The 11,359-nt window shown below is 25.6% G+C and overlaps 1 protein-coding gene across 1 annotated transcript; it reads left to right on the top strand.

Moving 5' to 3' along the window:
• The first annotated feature begins 879 nt into the window (after window positions 1-879).
• LOC107628105 (alcohol-forming fatty acyl-CoA reductase-like) lies at window positions 880-10,361 on the top strand. The gene is made up of 10 exons (XM_016330913.3): window positions 880-958; window positions 3,935-4,038; window positions 4,224-4,426; window positions 5,399-5,499; window positions 5,937-6,129; window positions 7,488-7,649; window positions 8,198-8,279; window positions 8,539-8,811; window positions 9,706-9,833; window positions 10,199-10,361. Exons 1-10 carry the CDS (start codon window positions 880-882, stop codon window positions 10,359-10,361), a joined length of 1,488 nt encoding a protein of 495 aa, XP_016186399.1.
• The last annotated feature ends 998 nt before the right edge of the window (window positions 10,362-11,359 follow it).

Genomic DNA, 11,359 nt, shown 5'->3' with positions numbered 1-11,359 from the left:
CTTTTATGAAAAATAAAGAATACATTTTTATTCTATAAAATAGCCAAAAATAAATAATAAATTAAAAAATTAAATAAAATATTTTCGCTCTTAAATCTAGATTTATGAACTACAAAAAAATATTATATATATCTTTAGTATCACGAAATTAATTATTAATATCAATACTAATAAGATATACATATGTATAATAATAAAGAATATTAACATAGCTATTAATATTAATATTATATTTATGGTTAATTATATTTAATTAAAATTATATTATTACAATAAATAATTAAAATAATTAAAAATATTAATAATCGATAATTAATTTAATTATGTATTAAATATTAATTTTTAAATAATTATAAAAAATAATTTTTTAAAATAAGTTGAGAAGAGAGATTTATTATCCACTTAGCTTCTTATTAATCTTTTGAGGTATGTCAGGGCCAGTAATTTTGTAATTTGTAGTCATCAAATAGCCATAAATGATGATTTTAATGGTGTGAGATGGGTATGAGATTTCATCCAATGACTCACTTTTCTTTACTGGTTATATACTGACCAAAATTTAACAAAGTTGTTGGTCCAGACTTTTCCTAATCTTCTTCCGCACTTGCATTAAATGATTCCAACCATAAATAAGTCTGCCACACGTCATTTGTGTATTTCTTGTCCAAGAATAGCCACCTTTTAATTTTTAACGAAATAAATTTTTGTATACGCGTCAATGAAACATTCTCATCTTCTCCGCCATGGTGACTCAATTCACCATGCACACTTCATAGATGATGTGTATATATATAGATATGCATTCACTTGATCTTGTATCTCAGCTGGACTCTTTGAAAATTGTTCTTTTTCCTCTTACTTAATCTAAAATAATATATAATGGAGTTAGGAAGCATAGTGCAATTCCTTGAAGATAAAACCATCTTAGTCACCGGTGCTACTGGCTTCCTTGCAAAAAGTATGTATTTTCTTGCTTATAATATACATGTATATAGTTTTTAGGTTTATTCTTTCTTTTCAAAATATGTGTTACATTTATTTTTTTTCAATTCAAAACATTTAATTGTTTAGATTCATTAATTTTTCAATAAAAAAAAACAATAGATATTTTAAAATAAAAGGGTAGGTGGTGATTATGAAATTTTGAAAGAATCCTGCTAGAGAGCCAATGGAGTATTTGTATAATGTGTACAATGGATTGTTTATTTGGCCCAATATGAGTTCAAAAATGAATATTCAGAATAAAATACTACTAATTTTTTAAATACATGAACATTCAGGGTAAAATACTACTAATTTTTCAAACACAATACACCCATATTATCCAGAATAACCATCCGAGTATCAGAAATAATAAACATCTGATATCCTACTGAATTGAACATCCCTGACCACCAATTATACACATTGTACATATACTCCATTGACTCCTTATATTTTCTCATTTTGAAAACACTTAAAAAGTGTAGTTAAAAACAATATTTCTTATGGAAAAAGTTTGGTAACCAAAATTTTTCAGCCATAGTCAGCCAAAACTTTCCATATTTTACTTCATTTATATCACTTAATAACAGTTTTATTTTTTACTTCACTCTCTTATCATTCTACTTATCACTGTTCATTTTACTTATCACCGTTCTTATCAAATCTGCTAATTAATGATATTAATTAGAAAATCATATCCCTTTTTATTAGGCACTATTGTAATCAATACTTAATATTCCTTTTTATAATTTGATTTTTATATATAAAAATACAATAAAGATTAATAATAATTATATTTAAGAACGTTAATTATAATATCAATTACATTAAATAATTGCAATTGATTCTTTGTCCGTTATGGTATTTATCATCAATTATTTAAACTATATTTTATTATGTAGTTCAAATTATTTTACATATATACTAATAAATCATGATTCAAAATATTTTAATATTTTATTTTTGAAGACATTATACATTTAAATCAATGTATAATTTTTTAAATCACCGTCTTTTGATAATTTAAAAATTTATTTCATGTTTTTCAAAGTGAAAATGATTTATTTTAATTCACGTATATTTTTAAACTTTACTATAATTAGATTTGGAAAAAAAATGTTAAATACCTAAATTAATTTATTCAATTGACAAATTTATTCATAACATCCACAAGTTCATACACATAACATCCATAATTAAGTAAGATACACATAACATCCAAAATTTTATATTAATAACATCCATAATTTCATACTCATAACATTCATAATTTCATACGTATAATATTTATAATTAACAAATTTTTACAATTAATATTACCAAATTTTAAACTATGTGTCTTGTTATATATTTCAAATTATCTTACATGTACACCAAAGGGTCAAAATTTTAATATTTTTTATTTACTATTCATATGTATACTTATTTTTTTATTTTAATACGACGAGTTAATAATTATTTTTAAAATTTTATTTTTTAATTTTAATTTTAATTTTTTTATTTTATAATAGCCTATATGTAAAATATGAGTTGTATATCAGAAGTTGTTAACATAATGAAGGAGAAATTTTCGCAATTTGATTCACATTAAATTTAAAATTAACTTTTAGTATAATTAAATAAGGAAAGATAATTAATGATTTTCCTATGCCCAAACCCATGAAAATAAGATAAAAATCAAAACTTTCTCTTGTAAGATTAAAAAAAAACGTAATCTTTTTGTAGCTATTCCCTTTTCCATTTTTCCAAACCCATGAAAACAAGATAAAAATCAAAATCTTTCATCTTTATCATCAACTCCAACCACATGCAACAAGATATAATGTACTCTCCATATGCCAATAAACGAAAAAATGAAACTAAATAACATACTAACATGAATTAGATACAATGCTATGACATGCTCCAATGACCAAGGTGGGTTTTTTCTTTCTGCATTTTTTGTCTTCCTGATTTCTGGGGTAGTGGATGAAATGAGATGGGGGAGAAAAATCTTGATATCTCACTCTATGTAATTTCTTCTTCTTCTCGAATGTTAACTCACTGGATTGAAATTGCATTTTATTTGAATTAAATGTTAATAGATATTTTTAGGGATTTGATTGAAATGAAACAGAAATTAATTTTGAAAATGAAATTAATTACTCTAGGAATAAAGAAGGAGAAAGAGTGATATGTATGTTATTGATAAGCAAGTGGAGTACACTCTCTTATCATGAGACTGGCATTTAGTTTCTACTATATCTATACTATACTCTTTTTTTTGGCTACGTAGCACTCCCCATTTCTTATACATAGTATCACGAGAGTTTTGGTTAAGATTCATGGCGAATGAATTAGTCAATGTCTCAAATTCTTTCATCACTAAAAAATTCTCTTTGTCTGTACTGATCATAGACAAATTTGATAAAGATTCATTTAAGACGGGAAATAGCTTGCTTTAACACTATATGATAAACATTTTTCATTAATTATCGCGACAATTAATGAATGCTAAATAAAGAAAATTATGGCTGTTTTTGGCTAATATTTTTTTGTTACTAAACATTTTCCATGAGAATATTAGAAGCAAAGAAGAGAAAGATGTTGAATAAAAAGAAAAATAATTGTATCTAATATACGAATGTGTTAGATCAGCTTTATATTATATTGGTGAAAATAGAATCTTATATAGCCAAGTTTTTTCAAGAATAATAATAAAAAAAAGTTTGTGACTGTTATTGCTTTTCTTTCTTGTTATTAGCCGTTGTACTTCCATCACATTTTTTTTAATTATTTAACAATAACATTTTAATTTGCTCATATTTTTTATTTTCAAATTAAAGTATTGTCAAAATCTTAAAACTACTATAATTACCAATACAATAATAGCAATTATATATATATATACTCTGTTTACTAATCTTATATTATTTCATGTGTATGTATGTTTAATTATCTGATTTTGCAGTTTTTGTGGAAAAGATACTTAGAATTCAACCAAATGTGAAAAAAATTTATCTTCTTTTGAGAGTCACAGATACTAAATCTATGGATCATCGCTTTCGCCACGAGGTAAATTATAATACTTTGTTTATACTATATAAAATTAAGTACCATAAGTTATTATTAATAAAATATATTCTCACTAAATAGTTTCCAAGCTCCATAAAATTAAGTCTCACCTAATGTATACATTTTCACTATCTTTTCTTTTTCTAAATTTGTATGGTTAATTATTTATTTTCAAATATATGTAGATCATAGGGAAGGACTTGTTCAGATTGCTAAAGGAAACACTTGGAGCAAACTTCAATTGTTTTGTATCAGAAAAGTTGAGTGTGGTGTCTGGAGATATCTCTCAACAGAATTTGGGTTTGAAGGACTCCATTCTAATGGATGAGATTCATAATCAAATAGATGTTATAGTTAATGTGGCTGCAACAACTAACTTTAATGAAAGGTACACAATAAATTCCAGATCATATATAGAATTATGGAACCGTAGCGTGTTTATATACCTTTCAAAGTTATTAACATAAATAATCAAAACATAAAATTTGTGCTATTTTTTAAGGAAAACCTTTATCAATTGATTGAGTAGTCAACTTATATGTTCGCTAAACAAATATCAAGAGGATCAAATTCTACTTTATGTATAGTAATTTATTGGGCAGCATTGAACCTTTATCACGTGAACAAATAGAATGGTTATCATAAAACAATTAATTAATACAATTAATATATATAATTAAAACTAGGCTGTGACCCCCTAAAATATCTAATTATTTGATAAAATATTTTACAAAAAAATATAATAGAAATATAACTATTTATGTTGTCTCTTTCTATTCGTTTAAGGTTTTAGAAGAATTGGTATTGGAATTAGAATTTTATATCTGAAAGGTTTAGAGTTTAATTTTTAGTGAATAACAACAAATAATAATAAAAAAAAATCCAAAATATAATTATTCATATTTTCTCTTTCTATCAACTTAAGTTTTTTAAAAAATAATATTATAACAAAATAAAACTATTTGACAGAATGATTAAGCATATAACATAGTGGTTGCCATTATCAAAAATGAAATCAAGTTAATGATTGAATCATTTTGTGAAACAATTATATTATCACTACTCTTAAGAGTTACTTGCTAATTTAATTATTTTAATATGAGTTATTTTATTGGCTCCAAAATTATTGGATATTTTGGTATATTATTCTATTTTTTTTATTGAAGTCATGTCATTATTTTAGGAGTAAAAATGCAAAAAATATAACGAGCGGCCAAATATTTTAAATCATTTAAAAATACAAGTAAAAATTATATATATATATATGCTTTGAGATAAAACATGCATAAGTAATGGTTAAAGATTCAAAATATATAGTGTTTGTACATTAGTAAGTTTTTCTCATCTTGTCAAAATACAGATACGACGTAGCATTGGGTATCAATACATTAGGAGTTAAAAATGTCTTGAATTTCGCCCAAGAGTGTAATAAACTCATGATGCTTCTCCATGTTTCAACAGGTTAGAATGAACATATATGTTTGTGATTATGATATTTAATTGTTAATAAGTATAAAACATCGATCAACTTTTAAGAATTAGCTAATTTTTTATTATAAAATTATTTTCTTAATCTCTATATTTTTGGAAAATTTAGGATTTAACATTTAAATGTTAGAATTCAGAATTTGAAAAAGTTAATTGGCTAATGTTAGAAAAAAATTAGCTTCCTAATTAAACTTATTATTATTATTATTATTATTATTAGTCAATTTTTTATTATATAATTATTTATTTAATTTTTATTTTTTAGAAAAATTTGGAATTAAAAATTAGTTAATATTGACTGAAAAAATTAGTTCTCTATTCATTAATGTATTTAAACGGTAAAATATATTATTATTATTATTATTATTATTATTATTATTATTATTATTATTAAATTGCTTGTTTGTTAGCTTATGTATGTGGTGAGGGAGAAGGACTGATATCAGAAGATCCACACCATATGGGCATGTCACTGAATGGAGTGCCAGGATTGGACATTGAAAAGGAAATGAAATTGGTGAAACAAAAATTGAATCAGCTTCAGCTGGAAGGAGCAACCCAACATGAAATTAAACTTGCCATGAAGGACTTGGGCATGGAAAGGTTTTTGTGTACACTAACACTAGTTATAAGCATACCACATGAATATTCATATTATTCCTTTTAACCGAAGTAAAGTTTCAATTTGGTTTTTAACTAGTTTTGCGTTCAATAATATAATTTCGTATTTAAACCATTTTTGTTACATAAAATTTAATTTTTTTAGTTAGAAATATAATTATTCATGTTACCTTTTTTCTATGAGTTTAAATTTTTTAAAAAGAATGATTTTATGACATCTTTAATCATTCAAATTACGCGATAAAAAAGTTTTTTGATATTTAAAATAATAAATTTGTTTCTTAAAGTTAATTAAAAAAATGATAATTTAACATTCTTAGCTTACTATATACAAAAGAAAGCATGCACTTTCATTTTTTTCGAATGATTAAGAGTGAATTTGTATATATAATAGAAGAATGTTAAGAAATAAATTTATCATATTAAATATAATTAAATAGTATTTTATTCACTATTTATTTGGTTTAAAATCTGAATTATTAATAAAATAGTAAGAGATGATTATTCAATTATTAATAAAATAGTAAGAGATAAATTTGTGCCACGCAGAAATTTCCGAATATCAAATTGGGTTTTTATTCTTTAACTAACTTCTATAAATAATTTATATATATAAAAAATATATTATTTAGTTTGTCATCTTGCTATTTAAAATTAACTTATTCCCTTATCACCGCGACAAAATATTTTTGTGATGGTTTCGTTTATTGCTTAGCGACGGTTTTAATTACCGTTAAAATTTTTTGAGACTGTTATAAAACCGTTGTCAATTTGAACATCATTAGTGTACTTAATGACAATTTTAAGGGTTATGTTACATGTACACCAAAATCAGTCATTAGAATTAGCTATTAGTATAAAATATATGCTAAAATATAAATACACATTAAAAATAAATTAAACCATACATGTATTTATATACAAATATATTGGTGGCTGATTTTAGTGTACAAATAGCATTTTTCTAATTTTAAATATCCATTAATAAAATTATTAAATAATTCACGACAGATTAAAACTGTTGCTAAATTACTTGAAATTTAGCATGCACGTATATGCGAAATGCGATGCCTATTATACTCTCTCCTAGTTACTTGGTATGAAATTTTGTACAAAAATTAATTAATTAATAATTAACTAACTCTTTCTACTTACAGCTTTTTAGTTATGGTGTAGTTAAATTAGGAGCAGTTACATAATATATAAGCCAATAAATTGCATGCATGTGGCTGCAGATAAATTATGCTTTGATGTCATTTGTCATTTATATATTCAGTGATCAAGCATTAGATTTAATTGCTCTATTATTTTCACTAAATTTTATATTTAATTAATCACAGAGCAACTCTATATGGATGGCCAAATACATACGTCTTTACAAAAGCAATGGGCGAAATGCTTTTCACAACTTCAAAAAGAAACATCTCTATTGTTATTATACGTCCTACGATAATCACCAGTACTTACAAAGAACCTTTTTCAGGTTGGATCGAAGGTGTAAGGTATAATATATCGCATTTGACACACTTAATTTTATTATGTTTGCATTAGAATAAAGTGAAATATGATATATCAAGAACTAGCTAAGTTATCTGCCTAAAATAAAGCTTAAATTATTAAGTATAGTTATATATAATAATGTTTTTATGCCTAATAATTTGATTTTTCTTTCCCTTTTCGGCAACTCAAAATTTATGTTAGTCTAGGCTGTGTTTGTTTATAAATACGAAACATTGAATACAAAGACATAAAATTATATTTGACAGATGAAATTATAAAATATAAATAAAAATATTGTGTTTTAAAATGTTAAATTAATGTTTTATATTCTTTCTGACATGAAAGATACATAGATAATAGACAACAATACAATTTAATTTTTTTTTAATTTTTAATATCAATTTTTTATAATTATATTTTTTATCATTTTATTTATTTAAAAAAAAAAGATAAATTAGACATTCTATATTCTATTTTCAATGTTATATCTTATGTCCATTTTATGTATCATTCATTATCTTAACTGTTGAGTCATTTTAATTACATGTAGAACTATAGACAGTATTGCTGTTGCGTATGGTACCGGAACATTACCATGTTTTATTGGAGATATGAAGGGAGTTACCGATGTGGTGAGCCACTAAACAAAGCCTTTCTTCTTAATTAGATAATGAAGTCTAGAATACTATACTAGGAATTAGTAGTTACTAAATATCTAAATTTAAATTAACCCCATTCTCCAAGACTCAACTAAATTATATACTTATTATATCTAATATTATGTATTTATTTCAAAGATAATATATAAATGTAATAAAATAAGATAACTTTAGACTAATTTTTATTGATAAAAAAACAAAGGTAACGATATTAATATTGAGTTTGATGCAGATACCAGGTGACATGGTGGTAAATGCAATGCTGGCAGCGATAACGGCACATGCAAATCAGCATAGCGATGATATTACCATATATCATGTGGGTTCCTCTGTTAGCAATCCTGTGACACTCCACAATATCTGCAAATCCGCGTTTCGATATTTCACTGCAAAACCTTGGATAAATCGAGATGGAAAGCCTGTCAAAGTTAAAAAACTTATCATGTTGAATAACCTGGCAACCTTTCGCATATACATGTTCATTTGCTACTTGCTTCCTTTGATGGTTAGTTATTTAAAGGTTTAATTACTCTGTTGGTCCCTGTAGTTTCACCAAATTTTTAATTAGGTCCTATACTTTTTTTTCTTTCAATTGGGTCCTTACACTGCTTTAATTTTATAATTAAGTCCTTTCTAGTATAAAAATTATTAGAGTTAACTGAATATTTCTTTGCAAATCGAAGGTATTTATAATTAAAAACTTAATTAAATCTTTGATCGCATGTATTTTGGTAAAAATATTATGTTAATTTTATCATTTTTAACATGAAAAGGACGTGATTACAAAATTAAAAGTAGTATAGGGACCCAATTGAAAGAAAAAAAAGTATAAGGACCTAATTAAAAATTTGGTGAAACTATAGGGACCAACAGAGTAATTAAACCTTATTTAAATCCACGTTAAAATTTCTTGATATTTTTTAATTATAATGGCTACTGCTAATAATAGTGTTTTAAATTGCAGTTATAACTATTAGAAATAAGAGACTAAACTGGAGAAAGAATTTGTGTATGATTGAGTATATTCAAGTTATGTGAAATGATATAATATAAAAGGGTATTTAGAATTATAATAATAAAGACGTAATCTCCTATAATAAATATTCAGATAAACTAAATAATACTAATTGATCCTAATTATATTCTAACAGAAACTACTATTGTTTTGATTTGTCCGACAATACTGCATCTTTAGTAATGGTTGGTTTTTGTATTAACTGTGTGCTATAAGTTGTTGGTCTCACTTGTTTATGTTGAAGTTGACGTCTTTTGTGATTTTTGTAGTCTTGTATTTGAGTTTCTTCATTTTTTATTGAATCTTTGTGAGAGTGTTATGTAAATAAGCTGATTTTGGTAGTTTTAGATGACAAGGTGTTTACAGAGTTTACATTTACCTTAGGTACTTAATCTGGTGAATAAAGTTTTTTACAAGAATTTCCAAGAAGTATATACCAACTCTTCCAGAAAGATCCATGCTATTATACGAATGGCTGAACTTTACAAGCCTTATGGATTCTTCAATGGCATGTAAGTTAACTTTAAATTAGTAGTTTCGAAAATAAGATATTACATAGTGTATATTACGGTATAAGACTTTGACTTGGTTTTCAATTTTTTTTGAAGTGGTTATTTTAATCTCTAATCTTTAACGTTCATAAATTTACAAGTGTTCAGAGACATACATCAATTCCAAAACGCAACATACAAACATGAACTGACTTGTCTCATCACTGTTTGCAAAATTAGATGAATTAATTTAATGACCACTAAAAAATTTGAAAAAACTAATTTAAGATTTTATTTAGTATATTATATAAAAGTTAATTATTTAATATATTATGTGTATATATTAATTAGTCAACTCACAATAGCTTAGTTTATTTTTCAAACAGATTTGATAATATGAACACAGTAAAATTGTTAGCAGCGGCAAGACAGGGCATGGACCCAGAAGAAATGGGTCTGTTTAACTTTGACCCAAAAGTTATTGATTGGGATGACTACTTCATCAATATCCATTTTCCTGGTGTCGTCAAGTCTGCCTTCAAGTCATAATTAAACATGTTCTTCACATTATAAAAGTTGTATGTGCGTGGCACTTTATTATATATTTTCTTATGATAGTTGAAAAATATTACTACTTACAATAAAGGATGCTTTGAGTTTTATAGACATGTAATGTGAAGATCTTGTTATGATTGTCGTAAAAAGATTTTCCCAGCCTATTTTTATTTGTAATAATAACGAGAGAGCCATGAAACCATTCATTCCAAATGTGACATTAATGGTTATATCTCTAATAACAGTAATTCTTCAACTCTGCCACCACCTCCATGCACTTCTTTGATTCTTTCTCTATGCCTCACGTTCTACCTTTCATACTTTCTCCCTCTCAACTTCTTCTGAACCACTCCGGCAAACCAACAGTGATATCGATGGCGACGGTGGCATCTTCGCCATCGTCGCTTCCTCAGCTCCCTTTTTAATTTCTCTTCTACGTCTCTTTGCGCAGTGTCTTTCTTTTCTTCTTGTGCTTGATGGTGGCGGTGGCAATGACTCCCACTGACACCATCTCCCTTCTCCTCTTCTCTCATCTTTCTTTCCATTATTTTCTTCTCCTTATCTTCTCCTCTTCCACGTACTCTCTCTCTCTCATTTTCTTTCTACGTTTCTCGGCTCTCTCTCCTTACATTTTTTAATGAGCTATGCTACGTGTACATCAAAATCACCCACCAAAATCAACCACCAATATAAAATACATGGTGAAATATAAATATATTGGTGGCCGATTTTAGTGGCTGATTTTAATGTACAAATAACATTTTTATTTTTGATTCATTTTTTCTCTTTTGATACACAACGTAATCGTATGTGTCTAATTAAATATATAAGGTGTATTTCTGGTATTTTTGGATATATTATAAAAGGAATTCGACATATTAGTATATTTGATCTTTGTTTTTCTTGATTTTTTAGAATCTGTAATTAACATTTTTTGAATATAGCACAGACAGCTCTATAGAAGTTTATTTATGCAAACAAAATTTATATTC

This window comes from Arachis ipaensis, chromosome B2, assembly GCF_059453495.1.
Source record: "Arachis ipaensis isolate K30076 ecotype BB chromosome B2, ASM5945349v1, whole genome shotgun sequence".
Taxonomy (NCBI): domain Eukaryota; kingdom Viridiplantae; phylum Streptophyta; class Magnoliopsida; order Fabales; family Fabaceae; genus Arachis; species Arachis ipaensis.
Note: the sequence above shows the minus strand (reverse complement) of the source record. Positions and strands in the feature narration are given on the sequence as shown.

Bases quoted from the DNA above. Each gene is read 5' to 3' on its own strand.
- LOC107628105 (XM_016330913.3), top strand. From the start codon at position 880: ATGGAGTTAGGAAGCATAGTGCAATTCCTTGAAGATAAAACCATCTTA. The intron at 959-3,934 runs GTATGTATTTTC...CTGATTTTGCAG, and splicing joins TACTGGCTTCCTTGCAAAAA to TTTTTGTGGAAAAGATACTT. The intron at 4,427-5,398 runs GTACACAATAAA...GTCAAAATACAG, and splicing joins ACAACTAACTTTAATGAAAG to ATACGACGTAGCATTGGGTA.